This window comes from Sander lucioperca, chromosome 23 (genome assembly GCF_008315115.2).
Source record: "Sander lucioperca isolate FBNREF2018 chromosome 23, SLUC_FBN_1.2, whole genome shotgun sequence".
In the NCBI taxonomy this organism is placed as follows: domain Eukaryota; kingdom Metazoa; phylum Chordata; class Actinopteri; order Perciformes; family Percidae; genus Sander; species Sander lucioperca.
The window spans coordinates 14120251-14138109 of NC_050195.1; the positions used below are offsets into that span (position 1 = coordinate 14120251).

The 17859-nt window shown below is 41.9% G+C and overlaps 1 protein-coding gene across 12 annotated transcripts in view; it reads left to right on the forward strand.

Annotated features, from left to right (window-relative positions):
- The window catches only part of arhgap12b (Rho GTPase activating protein 12b), a 93458-nt gene that overhangs the window by 42580 nt on the left and 33019 nt on the right, over positions 1-17859 (forward strand). The window contains exon 1 of one of the 12 annotated variants that reach the window (XM_035998096.1): positions 15154-15409. The exons of the other annotated variants lie outside the window; for them this stretch is intronic. Within the exon in view, the coding sequence (XP_035853989.1) occupies positions 15323-15409 (87 nt within the window). The 5' untranslated portion in view covers positions 15154-15322. Of the gene's footprint in view, positions 1-15153; positions 15410-17859 lie in introns of those variants that run through there. 12 annotated transcript variants of the gene reach the window in all.

Sequence of the window (17859 nt, forward strand, 5' to 3'; positions counted from 1 at the left end):
GCTTCTCAAATGTCCAATGAGATTTGTTGTGTTAAAGCAGCCATATTATGCTCATTTTCAGGTTCATAATTGTATTTTAAGGTTGTACCAGAATAGGTTTAAATGGTTTAATTTTCAAAAAACACCATATTGTTGTTGTACTGCACCGCTCTCTCTCACTGCTGCAGATCCTCTTTTCAGCTGGTCTCTGTTTTAGCTACAGAGTGAGACCTCTTTTCTTCTTCTTCTTCTGTACAATCTTTGATTGCACTCGCACATGCCCAGTAGCTCAGATGTAGATCATGTCAGCTAGCTAGCTCCATAGACAGTAAAAGAAAGGCTGTTTCTACAACTTGGGTCAGTTACAAGGCAGGATTAGCTGGGAGACTTCTAAATGAGGGCGCACATGGAAGTAGTTCTTTTGTAGATTATGGTGAACTTGTGTGTGTTGTAGCAGTGCTTTGCTATTGAGAACGAGGTAGCATGCTAGCGTTAGCATGCTAGCGTTAGCATTAGCGTTAGCATGCTAACGCTACAAGCTAATGGTTGCGGTTAGCCTGTTCGTTTCGGCACGGCTTGTGACGTCACAAGCCGTGCCGATTTTGACCAGCTCACCCAGAGACTGAAGGCAGGACACATTCAGAAACCGTATCTCACTCTAAACAGCATGGGTGGATTTTTTTTAAAGTAAGTAATGTGTGGAAGCACCAGAGACACAACATAACACCCCAAATCCCAGAAAAAGTGATTTTTTTCATAATATGGGCACTTTAAATGACTTTCTAACAGCCCCCCCTCTTGAAATTTCAATGGAACACGTATTGCAAACTGCAAAACGCTGATCACAGCGTTCATGACACATATAATCATCGGCGAATGTCATTTTTTTGGCCGATGGCAGTTAACGAGGCAAATATCGCCCGTTACCAATGTTCAGCCGATGCATCGGTGCATCCCTAGCAGAAACCCAACCCCGTCAAAAAGCCCAATATTCGGCCGAATCCGAAGCCAAAGCCTGGATTCGGTGCATCCCTAATCAGGACAGATTGGTCCATTGACTAACCGACTAATTGCTGCAGCTCTAAACATGACAATGCCCTGGGCTACAAAGCAGCGTCGGTAAAGAAATGTTTTCCCCTGTTTGGTTTGCTGAAGAAGTGCCAACACCTTTAGGATGAACTAGAACTCCTTGTTGCCAACGTCAGTGTTGGACATCACCAATGCTCTTGTGGCTGAATGGGAGCAAATCTCTGCAGCCAGTTTCCAGAATCTGCTGGAAAACCAGAAGAGTGTAGCAGCAGATAAATGATAATGATTTTGGAATGACCATTACAACTATCACCATCACCATGGGCATACTGTTAAGGTGTCCATTTACTTTTTGCCACGTAGTGTCCCTGATCCTTCCTTTTATTGGTTTATGTACAATTTTACTTCAAAGATGTATTTGCTGTATTCACAGCTGGTTCAAATGCTCTTATTTTGAATAATTCGCTTTTATGATTAAGGTGTTATCATCCCATTTAAAAGGAGTTTCTGTGCTAGTATCTCCTACCTGTTTCCACATAAACAAAGCAGATTAGCACAAAGATTTGAGGGAATTTTAACAACCTACTACAGGGTTTCCCGCAGCACTTTGCAGCTTGGGCGGCTGCCTAAGCTGGGGAACCCCACCGCCACACGGCCGAAATGAGAGAAAGAAAAAGAGACGTGGTCCGTCGCTGTCTGGAGGATAACTAGCCAGTTGATATCGCGCGTGTGTCCGTGAGAACAATCGCCAGTTCACCGTCGCGTGTGCGTCGGAGTTTGTCATCAAATGTGGTCAGCTGGGGCATGCCCGGGCAGAGACGGGGTGATGGACTTACCGGAGTGTTGGCATACGGTGGGCAGAGAACATTTCTATATGTTTCTCTGTCCTGTTCTTCACATCAGTGAGGCTTTCTTCTCTTGTTTCAACCAAGTGAATACATGACGAAGTGACTGGAACTGTCATCACCTCTCACGGTGGATTCTCAACGTCCCGGCTGCTGTTGCCCGGTCTTTGAGACACAGCTGTTGTCTGTTTGTTTTTAATCACTACACGCGGTTCACAACACACGGTTAGTTAGCGTAGTTACACACGGTGAAATGACGTGTCCTGTTTTTATTTCACACATACTTTCATTTCTTTCATTCACACGCATGTGAAGCTATGGGCTGAGCTCTGTTATCTCACAGCTGTTGGTTTTGGAGAAGAGTTGTCAGGTGAAGTGGAAGAGAGCGTGTCACCGAGGATAATGGGAGCAATGGCAGTAAAATTGTTATAGCACTTGTTTTGAAAATAGTTTAATGAGCTTAAAATTGCCCATTGCAGCTGTTATTTTGAAAAGCTGGTTATTTATTAATTATTTATTATTATTTAAATGTAATATTTAGTGTAGTGTGTAGTACAGAGTCTGCACTACACACTACAGTGTGTAGTGCGTGTGTACTGCACTACAGAGATGTATTAATTATATATTAATAATTAATTAATATATAATTAATCAGATGGCAAACCTACCACCTTAACTAACACATTTTCTGCGGGAAACCCTGCTACTATAAACCACAGCCAGCTGCCCAGATCACAGATAAACACAGAAAGGGAGAGCTTCTGCAGGTTTGTTGAATATGAGCGGGTTCTGAAGTATAATAGCACAAAGTGATTATGTGCTTTCATGATGTAATATGTCGATAATGTGTACAGTAAGGCACAATAAGATGGATTGCATCCAGTGTCAAGTTATGTTATACTAAAATAATTAAGTTGAGAAACAAGCTAAAAACAAAAATTGATTTAAAGTGTCAGTTGACAGGACTGAGACTACACTGTAAAAAACGTGTTTCATTTTTTTGTCAGCAATACATGTTGTTTCATGTTGAGTCAACAAAAAAAATCATTTTTGTCCAAGGGACTTGAAACATTGCGTTGTTCTGGCTATCATAATTGCAAGTTGCCAGTTCATATTAGTTGTTGTAAAAACATGGGAATTAGTCAGAGGGAGAAATTATTTTTCCACCCTCAACTATTATCGTTATGTTGGCAGCACAATCCAGAAAGAGTTGTTAAAACTCCAAATAATTCTTGCAACTAGTTCACTCGTTATTTTAAGTTGATACAGCTAAGCACTTTTTCCAGTGTATGTCTCAATGTTTATGGAGGCCTTTCTCCAACGATGCCTTTCAGATCTGATATGGGGAGCTAGAAGGCGTTCACACTGAGTTAGGAACCAGCAGAATAGTGACACATAGGTAGACCCATGTAGGCTGCTGGTACAGATCCTGGGACACTCTGTTCTGCATGGTGTGAAAGCTGCATTTTTCTGCTTGTAGATAGATAGCTTTTATTGTCATTCAACTGTACAAACAGAGTGCACATATGAACGAAATGTCGTTCCACTGGCTCATCAATACTGTATTTTCACAAAAAACAAATAAATACAAATGCTACAGAGTGTTATCTTTAAATATGACATAAAAATATAAAAAAGGAGTTTGAAAGCAGCATTAATATTGTTATTGCACAAATTGAAGGGCATTGAATTGTGCTTCTCCATATCAGACTATGATGTCATTCACCAGTCTAAACAACAAGTGAAAGCATGTCTGCGTTTGATGACTTTTATCTAAACTAGCTCCAGTGTCATACTGACCCCGTGGTTTATGTGCTGCTCCTTCCTGCATACCTTTTACAGTACAGGTCTGTCTTTTGCTGTCACCAAAAATCAAGTGTAGCTGCGCTACGATGGCATGAGGGTTAGACCACCAAGGAAAGCTGCGTATTTTTGAGTCTCCCCCCTGCGGCAACCCCTGCCTCAGCCTAAACGCACTACCCCCATTCAAAATGAATGGATAGACCTGCGTATTTGTCAGACATCCCTGGTTTAAGTCTAGCTTGGTGGCTTTGTTGCATCTCTCTCAGTCTGCTGGTTCCTGTTGTCACTTGTCCATGAAATGCCCACAATAATATGTATATTAAAAAGAACTTTGAAACTTATAAACAAATGAAAAATGACATGTAAATGATTCAAAGCCCAGCATAACTCGGGTTCCAAGTCAGGTCTCCGACTGTGTGGGACCATACAGTAAGGCTAACTAATAATAATCAATATCAATAATCTATTAAGCTTCAGGATTATTTCCTTGATTAATCAATCAGTCTAGAAAATGTTCATAACTCCCATCACAATTTACTAGATTCCAATGTAATCTCTCAGATTGCTGGTTTTGTCTGACCAACAGTCCAAACTCCCCAAATTTCTCACTTTGCTATATTTTCAAACTAGGAAAAACTGCAAATCCTCACATTTGAGAAGCTGGAAGCATTACATATTTGGGCTTTCTGCTTTAATCACATTGGTTATTGATTATCAAAATAGTTGCCAGTGGCCACCACTGTACAGATCCGCTGCTTTTACCTCTGCCCCACCCCTCCGACCAGCCATTCAGCACCCAGGGAAGGGAGCTAGTGTAATTGGCTTGAACCAATCACGCTGAAGGCATGAGGACAGGATTAGTCATTAATGGAGGGCTTAGCTGTCAGCTGTCAGCCACAGGAATGCTGCTAAGTCTCTGCTTCAGCCCTGTGCTCCATGCCACCAAGAAATAGAGAAAAATAATAATTCTAGGAGCAAAGTAAAGTAAAATACAGTGGCACTGTCTGCTGTTCTGTTAATAGCCAGAGCCACGGGTGGATGGACCAGACTCCAGCTGTAAATGTCTCTGTCGCACGTGTAGCCTGGGCTTTTCATGTCCTGACCATGATATTGCTGTAGCTATTGCAGAAAAAAACTGACCTGAGAACAGTCTGCATTGGCACTAATTAACCACGTTTTCATAGCCCCAAATGTCCGAATAGAATGTGTACTGTTTAGCGGTGTCAGAACAGAAGGGTTTGTTTGTTTTGGCCCTGCAGTGGTAGAAAACCCAATGGCAGTAAGTGTGAACACAGAAAGTCTTTGTTTGGCAAAGACCACTCAAAATGAGTAATAAGAGAGACATTTTGCAGTGCCGGTTCCGTTAAAGAAATTGAATTTACCTTAGCCGCGTCGTCAATATCCCCCCCCCCACAAACCTGTCTGCGACTAAACAGAAGAAATTGATGCTGTCAGGGCGCTGGCAGGTCGTTTGACTTCTGCAGCCAGAATTCATAAATCAGGCCTTTTCTCTCAGGAATGTACGCAGAATCCATCACATCCTGTTCTTCCCTTTTGGATGGTTGTATAGTAACAGATTGCAGTGCTGCTCCCTCATCCCGTCCCACCAGTCTGGCTGTCTGGCTCGCGGCTGTCGTGCAGCTTTTAGAGAAGTGGTGTATCTGAGGCCAGGGTTGGCACAAAATGAAGTGAAAGAGGAGGAGGAGGAGGAGGGGTGGGAGTGCAGCACCCAAACTGGACAGACTGCTGGGGGTCTGGGAGTCACTCCTGCTGTGTGGATCGGTGTCTCCACCCCCCCCCCCATGGAGGAGAGAAACATAGGAGTCTCTGCAAAGCATGCACATGTGCTCATGCAGTCTCTTTGTCTCTGTTTCACCCTCTCACCCACGCACTCCTTTTCTCTCCGTTTCCCAGAGGAAAGGCCTGGTCAAACCAGTATTTGAAGTCGCCAAATGTCATGGCAAATTCAGTCAATGTCATGGCAAATTCAGTCAATTCCAATGGAAATGCAGAGATAGTGGGATTCGCTGACAGAGCTCAAAGTAAATCCACACAAATGTTTTGCATCAAATTCAACTACGGTGAAGTTTGACCCGTGAATTCGCACCGTTGACCAAAAGCAAGCCAGTTTCACACTGCTGACTTTTGAAGGGACAGAGATCTGCAGAGTCCAAAATAGAGGCGTCTATTGTAGCTGATCTGATTGTATCTTATTAGCCGTGTTGCCCTCTTCTGACGGATTATAAGCTGCTCCACAAAAGAGGAATGGTTCGCAGACAGTTGAGTGTTGAGAGACAGCAGATGATGGTATACATTAAATTAGGGCTGCACGATATGAGGGAAATATGCGATATATATCGCGATGACGATATTACTCGCGATAAATAAACAGATTTTTAAGTGTGGTCAGTTCTGCATTTCTGCTGCTTTCAGTATTCTGCTAAAATACAACAATTGCTTGTTGAATTTAAAACAAAAGAAAATAATTTCTACTGACGTTTTCTTTCAACTAACAAAAAATCTCTGACTTTCTTTTGCGATGTGTTTATTGCGCTAGTTGATAAAAAAAAAACGTTATTGTGCAGCCCTACATTAAATATGTCTTTTAAATAAACTATGTGAAGTGGCCGAGCTAAGCTAACGAGCTTGCTAACTGACCATTAGCAAGCTTTTAGCTCGGGGAGCTTTATTTTCCATCTTCAGCAACTTTTTAATGAACCAAATGGTGTGCAATGGTACATGGCAGAGGGAAGTGAACAGAAGAGTAGAGAGGAAGTAGAGAGAGAAGCCCCAAGAGCTATTGTGACCGACTAGTGCTTCAAGAACCAAATATTTTCGCCATCATGGATTAGTTTCTCCCTCCCACTTCGTGGTGTGCCCAGGCCATTAGAAGCTGTGTGTGCCCAGGAAGAAGGAAACGCACCAGGGGACACTGAGACAAAGCATGGACACAGGTGGAGACACAGGTGGCGTCGCCTCAAGCTGCTTGCTTCACAAATTACCATGCACGCTGACAGTAAGCAGCATATGCAAAAACATGGTCTCTGATTCTGTGTCTTGCGAGTGTGCACCTTCACACACAAAACCACACATGCCCCTATGCTGCTCAGACACCCAGACACAGACATTTTAAAGTCTCCAGGAATGTCTCCATATGCTTTAAAGAGAGGTACTGGACTATAAAAGGAGAAGTCTGGCTTATTCTGGCTCTTCTGTGTTTGCTTTCACGCTCCGACTCGAGTTTAGCCCCAAATAGACGCTGAACCCTGTGATCCATTGGGTACCTATAAAATAACCATGGACGTGTTGTCCCAGATTTGAATTGTTTGAATCCTTCGCTCTAGTTAAGCTCACTTACTGGCACACTCATAATGCAGAATCTGCTGCCCAGTACGACAGGCTGGTTTTTGGCCAATGACAGCATCTCCCCATATGCACATACACTGCAGGCTTCCCCCGTCCTCGGAATCCTGCCCTCTCCCTTGCTCATTAACATTTTAAGAGGAAAATCTGATTGGAGAGGCAGTGCGCGGCACAGTAAACCCCTACTGTTACTCACACAGAAGACATGGAAACAGCAGAGATGTTTGAACAATCCTCCTGAGTTTCGAAATGTATCTAAAATTATGCAAAAGAGGTAATTTTGACCTACAAACTCTAGATCTGCTGTCAATTGCAGCTTGTTTTCTACATCATTAAGACATTGTGTGCTTCAATCTAGTGAGGTGCCTTTTTCTGCAGCCATGAAGCTTCTTTGTCTGTAGTATCCAAGCAGCAGCGGCGTCTGTTAGACCAGTTGTTTTCTCCGCTGAGCTACTAGAGCTTTATCAGAAGCAGGGTGCATTTCCCAAAGACACAAACTGACATTTTAGCCGAGCACTATCAGCTCAAGAACAAAAGGTTAATTGCTGGCGTCTCTGTCAGGTTGCCAGCCTCGCTGAATCCTCTGATCCGCGAAATGAAAGTAGCTGCCATCATCCTGACGAGAGAAAAACACGCTGACTCACTTTCATCGCACGGTTTCTCCGATTTTTTTTGTGTGTGCTTTCACTCACAAACCCTGACCATGTTTTGCTGACCAATGCAAGTGTGAGTCGCAGTGGATGAGTGAAGTCAATATTCCAATTCCATTCACTTTTTTTTTCTTAAAAAACTCAATTTTCAATCTTTATTTTTCTCCCCAAAAGCTGAATATCAGCTCTTTTTAAACACAGTACAAGGCTGAAACCGGTTGCTAAGGGAAGTGAGGAGCAGTGGGTACCATTGTAAGCATCTGTTCTTGTGTTCACGTTGATATATTTCTGTGTCAGTCTCTGCTTGTTAAGAGTGATTGGGGGGTGGGATGCCACAAATGTGATGACGGGGGAGTGGGCATATGTGGTCTTACGAGGTGGAAATGTAGGTTAATCTATCTGGTCATATGGACACAACCATCATGATCAACATCATACCTCTTGTAGCAGAGGGGGGGGGGGGGGCAGTGGGGCGTTGGCTGAGTCTGGGAGATGGCAGAGAGAAAGAATGGCCTAAGCGGTTTGGTGCATGATTATCAGAGGACACAGCGGAGGAAAAGGGCAGAGTGTGTGTGTGTGTGTGTGTGTGTGTGTGTGGAAAACAGGGTTTAAGAGAGGGGAAACAGAAATGAGAGATGAAGGAGGTGGAGGAGGTCAGCGGAGGAGGATGAGAGGACTGAGGACAAAAGAACAGAGGGAGCAGTGGATTGATGCATTGGCCTCGGAGGTGGTGCGCTTCCCCACCCCTCCCCTCCCTTCTAACCCCCCCCGGCGGCCAATCTTCCATCACTCCTCTGCGTGACCGCCTGATAGGCTTGATTGTCGTAATGGCCACGAATGCAGCTCCGTCAGTCACCATGCCACCCTGGCCCCCACCACCCCACCACACTTCCTTTAAAACTGCTTTCATCTAATTCAATCACACAATCACATTATGTAACGTAGTAAGGGAAATGCACAGTGGCTCTGAGGTGTGACATTGATGCGGTCGCCATCCGTGACGGAAGATAGAAAGACCTTTTTAAACTAAACACGGAATCATTATTTTAGCGTTACCACTGTGATAATGTCACCATGGGAGTTCTGCTTCTATTTATTTATTTATTGTAGGGCTGTCAAACGATTAAATTTTCTTAATCGCGATTAATCATTGAATTTCTGTCAATCGCGATTAATCGCTTGTTTTATCACATGATTAAAATTCTATTATTTCACATTTCAGAACTGTTTTTAACAGTTTAATCATTAATCAAATGAATGCAAAGAAAATGACTATGAACTTGATTTTAACATTTGTATTTGTTTATTATATATTTAATCTAGTCACACATTTGAATCTAGAGTCAATATTAGGGTTGGGTATTGTTTGGTTTGGATACCGGTGCTAAAGCGGTACTTTTAAAATGGTACCGGAGCCTTAACGGTGCCTGAACCGATACTTTTTAAGAAAGTAAAAAAAAAGAAGGGTACTAAACGGTTGGCGACATTAAAGAACGGCTTGTTTATTGCTAAGGCCATATCGTCAAAATTTAATTTTTAATAATAATGTAATCACTATAACAATAACTTATTTAATAAATAGCTGTTGAATGACAAAAACAGCCACCAGATGGGGAAAAGGGCATTTAACAACAACTTTGAATGCACCACGAGGCTGTAAATTACCAGTTTCATTGAACGCACTGTCTGTGTTTTTCCGACAGCAGCTGCAGATTGTTACATCCTCTACAGTAAAATACAGTCAAACTTTACACCGTTTAGAGTTAGCTGTCAGCATTGTAACCATGTTTAATCCAGCTACTAGCTAGTGGTAGGCTAACGTTAGCTGCTGTTGAGTATAGTGTTAACTAGCTAGCGGTAGGCTAACGTTAGCTGCTGTTGAGTATAGTGTTAACTAGCTAGCGGTAGACTAACGTTAGCTGCTGTTGAGTATAGTGTTAACTAGCTAGCGGTAGACTAACGTTAGCTGCTGTTGAATATAGTGTTAACTAGCTAGCGGTCGACTAACGTTAGCTGCTGTTGAGTATAGTGTTAAGTAGCTAGCGGTAGACTAACGTTAGCTGCTGTTGAGTATAGTGTTAACTAGCTAGCGGTAGACTAACGTTAGCTGCTGTTGAGTATAGTGTTAACTAGCGTCCCGTGCAGCGATGTTTCTGTTGCCTGTGACGTCTGTTTCAGAGCATTAGAGAGAAGAGCAGACATATCAGTGGCACCAGAATGAGGCACCGAAATCTGCGTTGCTATTCCTGCAGCAGCAGGATGTTATGAGGAAGTACGGCAAAATAGTAGCCTGTTAGGCACGACGCAAAGCTGAGTGAAGTGAAAATAAATTAATAAATGGCGGCATGCGATTAATACGTTTAAAAAATAAATAAATAAATAACGCATTATGCTCGGCCCCGGAACACTCTGGATACCAGTTGAATCAATACCTCTTTAAAACAGTTTCACAAAAACAGAGACAATCATGAAGGGAGGATTTCTTGCAAAACAGTAAAATTTGTTTTAGCTAGGTGTACCTTAATAGACTGGCAAAGTAAGTGTTTTTAAAGTTAGTCAGAGTTGGGGCACACCTTACAATCTCTTGTAATTTGTATTAAGTGTGGTGCATAGTAACCACGGATTAAACTAAACACACAATTTTTAGGACAATACCGAATATTGATATTTGAGATGTTTTTTTAAAGGTCCCATGGCATGAAAAATTCCCTTTTTATGAGGTTTTTTTAACATTAATATGAGTTCCCCCAGCCTGCCTATGGTCCCCTAGTGGCTAGAAATGGTGATAGGTGTAAACCGAGCCCTGGGTATCCTGCTCTGCCTTTGAGAAAATGAAAGCTCAAATGGGCCGATCTGGAATCTTCCCTTTATGATGTCATAAGGGGAAAGGTTACCTCCCCTTTCTCTGTTTTCCCCTCCCAGAGAATGTAGCCCACCCATGAGAAAGAGAGAGACATCATGTCTTGCAAACGAGCGAAGCATGGCAGTTGGTCAAGGCCACACCCCCACCCTCCACCTTGCCCCCCCCTCCTCCTCAATAGCATTTAAAGCTACAGACACAAAAATGGCACCTCCTAAGGAAAGCTCATTGTGGGACTGGCTCTAGTGGCTGTAATTCTGCACCAAGGCTGAATTTCAGGAAAGAGACTTCAGATACAGTATTAGGGGACCACTAAGACCTATATAAAAGAGACTTCAGATACAGTATTAGGGGACCACTAAGGCCTATATAAAAGAGACTTCAGATACAGTATTAGGGGACCACTAAGGTCTATATAAAAGACACTTCAGATACAGTATTAGGAGACCACTAAGGTCTATATAAAAGAGACTTCAGATACAGTATTAGGGGACCACTAAGGTCTATATAAAAGAGACTTCAGATACAGTATTAGGGGACCACTAAGGTCTATATAAAAGAGACTTCAGATACAGTATTAGGGGACCACTGAGGCCTATATAAAAGAGACTTCAGATACAGTATTAGGGGACCACTAAGGTCTATATAAAAGAGACTTCAGATACAGTATTAGGGGACCACTAAGGTCTATATAAAAGAGACTTCAGATACAGTATTAGGGGACCACTAAGGTCTATATAAAAGATACTTCAGATACAGTATTAGTGGACCACTGTCTATATAAAAGAGACTTCAGATACAGTATTAGGGGACCACTAAGGTCTATATAAAAGAGACTTCAGATACAGTATTATGGGACCACTAAGGTCTATATAAAAGAGACTTCAGATACAGTATTAGGGGACCACTAAGTCTATATAAAAGAGACTTCAGATACAGTATTAGTGGACCACTGTCTATATAAAAGAGACTTCAGATACAGTATTAGGGGACCACTAAGGTCTATATAAAAGAGACTTCAGATACAGTATTAGTGGACCACTAAGGTCTATATAAAAGATACTTCAGATACAGTATTAGGGGACCACTAAGGTCTATATAAAATAGACTTCAGATACAGTATTAGGGGACCACTAAGGTCTATATAAAAGAGACTTCAGATACAGTATTAGTGGACCACTAAGGTCTATATAAAAGATACTTCAGATACAGTATTAGGGGACCACTAAGGTCTATATAAAGAGACTTCAGATACAGTATTAGGGGACCACTAAGGTCTATATAAAAGATACTTCAGATACAGTATTAGTGGACCACTGTCTATATAAAAGAGACTTCAGATACAGTATTAGGGGACCACTAAGGTCTATATAAAAGAGACTTCAGATACAGTATTAGGGGACCACTAAGGTCTATATAAAAGAGACTTCAGATACAGTATTAGGGGACCACTAAGGTCTATATAAAAGAGACTTCAGATACAGTATTAGTGGACCACTAAGGTCTATATAAAAGATACTTCAGATACAGTATTAGGGGACCACTAAGGCCTATATAAAAGAGACTTCAGATACAGTATTAGGGGACCACTAAGGTCTATATAAAGAGACTTCAGATACAGTATTAGGGGACCACTAAGGTCTATATAAAAGAGACTTCAGATACAGTATTAGTGGACCACTAAGGTCTATATAAAAGAGACTTCAGATACAGTATTAGGGGACCATTAAGGTCTATATAAAAGAGACTTCAGATACAGTATTAGGGGACCACTAAGGCCTATATGAAAGAGACTTCAGATACAGTATTAGGAGACCACTAAGGCCTATATAAAAGAGACTTCAGATACAGTATTAGGGGACCACTAAGGCCTATATAAAAGACACTTCAGATACAGTATTAGGGGACCACTAAGGCCTATATAAAAGAGACTTCAGATACAGTATTAGGGGACCACTAAGGTCTATATAAAAGAGACTTCAGATACAGTATTAGGGGACCACTAAGGCCTATATAAAAGAGACTTCAGATACAGTATTAGGGGACCACTAAGGTCTATATAAAAGAGACTTCAGATACAGTATTAGGGGACCACTAAGGCCTATATAAAAGAGACTTCAGATACAGTATTAGGGGACCACTAAGGTCTATATAAAAGAGACTTCAGATACAGTATTAGGGGACCACTAAGGCCTATATAAAAGCATCCAAAAAGCATGTCATAGGACCTTTAAAGGATACCTCCTCAAATAGATTTTTTCCCCCTTTTTTTCTTAAGCCAGATCTACAGTATCTGCAATCACTGATTTATCTATCTATTTACAGTACAGGACAAGCATTAAGATTTTCGGTTCCGTGACAAACTAGAAGCCCATGTGACGTGTGGAGTAATGTCTTCCACTTTCTTTGTCTCTGTCAGGATCCTGGCAGCAGCGCTGTGAATAAGCGGCATATTCTGAATCAGCTGCAGCAAGATGACAACAAGAATGAAGCGTTTGAGCTGCTGCTGTGTGTAGAGAGTACAGAGTATGGCTCTGTGCATGCTGCTGCACCGATTACTACTAATGTCTCAAAGTGCAGCATGGAGATGCTGCAGAGTGGGTTGCCATGTGTGCACCGCTACTCTCCTCATGGCCAGATGCATTTTGATGGAGACTCCCACCCACTCACCAGCGCCCCTTGCTCCCCGTCCTCCCTTCCCTGCCCGAGAGAGACACCTAGTGGACTCGGGGTGCAACTACACCTCCACATCCCAGCTGCCCTCATCCCGACCTGTGCTTCTTTTACACACAGAATAATTTATGGTGCAAGGCACCGGCATTTTCTAGTAATTGTACAAGCGCAGTGGGACAGCAGGCTGGATAGACTGGAGGAGGAGGAAGAGGGGGGAGTTGTATTCCCAACACGGTTATAAATACAAGGGCTACAGTAAGCTGTGTTCCACGCTGCAGAGCATAGTCTTATAGGGCTCCATTAGCAAGCCAATTCTCATCAGTTCTTTTGCTTCTCCGTCTGTTCCCCTCTCCCTTCATACTCCATTAGACCCCCGAGTTGAATTATAACACATTTCTGTGCTGCGTGTGCCTACACACACTCCAGGCCGCATAATGCATTCTAATGCGGTTTGTGGCGATTCTATACTGTATCAGCCTGTTGTCTGAAACTCATTTATCACTGCCGTGCAGACAGCCTACTGCTCCCGTGAAGACTGTTCTGCATTCAACAGCACATTTCTCCCTCTCTCCTTCCCTCTATCGCCTCCCAGCTCTGTCTGCTATGTCTCATTCACTTCAAGCTAGCCAGGAATCTGCCGATGAGAATAAAGTGAGGAGAGAGGACTGCCAGTGCATTGTGGGAAGTATTCATCTCCACTGACCACAGATAATGAATGTGTAAAAAGTTGAGTGGGTTTTTTTTTTTTCTTCTTCATTGTTGTTATGAGAGGGCATGAGTCAATCATATCTATTATACAATGGTCTGGGTGAATCCTCGATTCTGGTAATACGGAACCAAAGTTCTACAACACACAACAAGTCAGTCAGTCCCATTATGACGACGATTATGACCATTATGATGATGAGCACACGTGAAACACTGGAGCTGGGAGGCGCGCCTGCAGGTTTCCAGTCAGCTACAACGGCAACGGAGAGAGAGTAGTGTATGAGACGAGGACGGTGTGTCGGCGTTGCTGTTGAGTGTTTGTTCACGATGCAATACATAAATGTTTGTTGGAAATTTAGATTTAGCCAAGGTGGAGCTAATTGTAACGCACTGATTCTGTTGATTTTGTATTTTTAATTTCATAGCGTAAGCGATGCTTTTTGGGTTCTATTGCCTATTGTGACCTGTTGCTTTTAGGGAAAGTGTTTGTTCAGCATTCATAGTGTAGCACAGCAATGTTTTAAATGTTCCTTTTTTTGAAAACAGTCCTTCCTGTTAGTGATTAACATGATAAATAATCCAATCAAAAATCCGGTATAATACTTGTTTCAAAGACAGAAAACAGGCACTGTATCGTTGCAAGATCTGTTACATTACAACACTTATTGCAAAATGTTTAGGGAAATGTTGAAGCTGATAATAATAACATAATAACACTAGCATGCTCCTTTTCATCGCATGATTTACACTAATATGCCTCATCACTTCTTAATCTTTTTTTCTGCTACATTACTTTCTGTCTTCCTTCCTCTTGCTGTCTCCTTCTGCAATCTTTTTTTATTTTTATTTTTTTTTTTTTTTGCCTCAAACTAGGCAACAACTTTGCGAATACACTGTTGCTCAATCGATCACCTCCTAAGCACTCATTTGTTCAGGTGAAAGATGAGAGCAGGATGAAAGCGATTGCACAGTGAGTGATGAGCGGTATTATCTTTCCTCTACACACTCCGTTTCTCTGCTCTGGTGTGTTGAGTGTAGCGGCCAGGTTATATATAGACCCCGGCCCCTCCACACTGCCAGTCTGTCTGTCAACACGTCTGTCAGTGCCCGGTTTGACTCAAACACACAGAACAACACGCTCGCATAGAGGAAGCTCTTGAGTTTTTCAGTGCCATTTCCTGTTGTGTCAGATGAGTTTGTGCGCTGCGTGTTTCTGAGGTAGAGAGAGAGAGATCCGGTTCCCCTTTTCCTCTGTCACAGTCAGTCTCAAATTCCCCTGCTACATTCAACAGCACCGTCCGTTCCACAGCCAGGACGGAGAGAAAACATGGAGCTTGTCTGTGTTGGAGGGAGGTGAAGGCCCAGGGGGTCAGCGTGTGTCCTGTCCCGCTTGACGGGCGCCGTGCATCGCCATGCGTCGTGCATTCAGTATATTCAGAGGTTACAGGAGAGCCGGGGAGGATGATGACGAGGTGTTTGTGTGCAGCTCTGGATACAAGGTGACACAACAGATAGGGACCTAAAATGAGACACCATGGACTTCAAAAATATGTGGACTTTGTTTTTTCCTAAGTAGGGCTGGGCATCGGTCAAAAAATGTTGATACCAATACCAGGCACTGATGATGACCAAATGGATTGGTGTTTTAAATTTAATATATATAAGTTGGCGACTTTTGTTTCTAAAGCATGGCAAAAAAGACAAGGTTTATTTGCTTAATTTAAGTTGCTATTTTGGTATCTGGTCCCTTGCTTTAAGTAATGGTGTCTTGTAAACCCTTTTGGGCTTGGTATACTTTTTGTGTGCAAAATAATTAATTCACCGTGACTTTGATACCGGTTCCTGAACGATACTTTTCTCGATAACCAATTTTATAAAATCCACTTTAACAAGAAGAAATTGCAACATTGCTCAAATCTTTTTCTTTATTTTTTAGCTCCTACTACGTGAGCCTCGTCTCTGTGCGTTTTTCCTGCCTGTCTTAACAAGGTGTCACATTAGAGAGCCAATCACTAGCATTATTAGATCTTGGTAGAAGCATGCTGCATGATTATTGGCTCATTGACACTGATGGGATTTACTCCCTAGGTACTGAAATTTGGTATTGAATGACGATGCCTTTTTTCGATACTCAATACTAAGGAGACAATTTGGTCAGTGCCTAATAAGTATTGAATTCCATACCCAGCCCTACTCGTAAAAATGTGTTGTTTTTTTACTATGTCAGGTATCTTTGCACTGTGTCCACTCACACATTAATATAGAACAGGGGGTGTCTGCCTTGCCAACAGATGGGTTTCATGTCCCGTAACAATTAATTTCCTGGTGTCCGTTTTCCTCAAAGTGTCCAATTTATTAGAACTTTCCATCAGACGCTGGCAGGCATTGTCAGCTTTGTTCTGCTCAAACTATTAAATTGAATTCCAGGTAGCATTAATAAGGTCCTAACAAAAGTTTCCGTGTCTGAAATTAGCAGATACTAACTGACTGCAGTCTGCCAGTAAAACACTTGATGTTGAGTTCAATTCAACATTTACTGTAGAATTGTGTCTTCTGCTATTCCAGGCATGTGTTGGACTTCTCTCTGAGCATATGGTGCACATTGCATAAGGTGTTTCAATCTGATACAGAACAGTCCATTTTTGCAAAAGAGGGCACCCATTGTCTCTTGACATCACTTATATTTTGAGATTGTTGCTTAGTTTCATTGGAGCAGTTAGTCATCTATTTTGTTTTATTTTTTTAAATAAAAAGAGCAAAGAGACATAACGATTGTTTTAAAGGTAAGAGTGATATTTTGTCTGGGTCAATGTTTTTGGCCCATTTTAGTTTATCTGAATATTTTTCCATCGTTAATGTCTGAGATAATTTAGGAACTGTCGCCATGATATAGTTTGTCCATCAGAGAGCACTGATTGACAGAGAGAACTGTTGCTCGGAATTCTTCTTGGTCACTATTCTTTAATAACTAAGTTGAAAGGGTCCCTTTTCAAAGGTTTTTTTTTATTTTTTGTGTTCATTTTTGAGGTCTTAACTTATAACTGAGACCAAACCTTTTAAGTCTAAATTGCCCATAGGCTTCTATGGGCCAAGTCTTATTTAAGGTACCCTGAGTGTTCCTGTAAACAGTGAATAGTTATGTTTACTTACACCCAAAAGTAATTATGATTCCTTGAGATCTAGCAAACGTGTTGAATGTATTTCCTTCCTCATCAAATATGTCCAAAGTATTTCAAATCCTGCATTCTTTACATCCATGTTTTCTTGCAAGCAGTCGTCTTCTTTCCTACCATTGTTGGCGCATTACTGCCACCCATAGTGGAGTCGTGTGACACCATCGGCAGGACTGTGTATTGTGTTACCTGAGTGTGCATGCGCGTCCCCATGTGCGTGCAGAAGACAACAAAAACAGGGTCCCACTCATGAAAAAGTCCTCTTTGTCACAAATACAAATGCAGACCAAAATCACAAAACTTGCCACAATTGCAGCCTCTGCAGGACTTCTCATCAACAAATCAAAGACCAAGGATGAGTTGTCATAAGTTGATGAATATCAACCATAAAACAGACAATAGGAGTGGGTATCCCCAGAGCCCCCACGATACGATAATCATCACGATACTTATGTTGCGGTACAACATTAAACATATTGTGCTATTCTGCGATATATTGCAATTTATAACCCTTTTTTCCAACTTCAAATTATGTCCCCAAAGGAAAACTTTGTCAACATCTGTTTTTATCTAAATAGAATGAATTTCTGTTTGTTCATCTCACCATTGAGTAGACTTTACGAAGAAACAATTCGCACATCCAGCAATTCTTCTATGCAGGTGCGTTGGAAAATATCACATTCGACTTGAAAAAAGAGAGATCCTGCACTCTTCTTTTGCTAAAGCATCACCATTTATTGAAGAAACTAACGTTTCGCTTCCTCTGGACCTTCGTC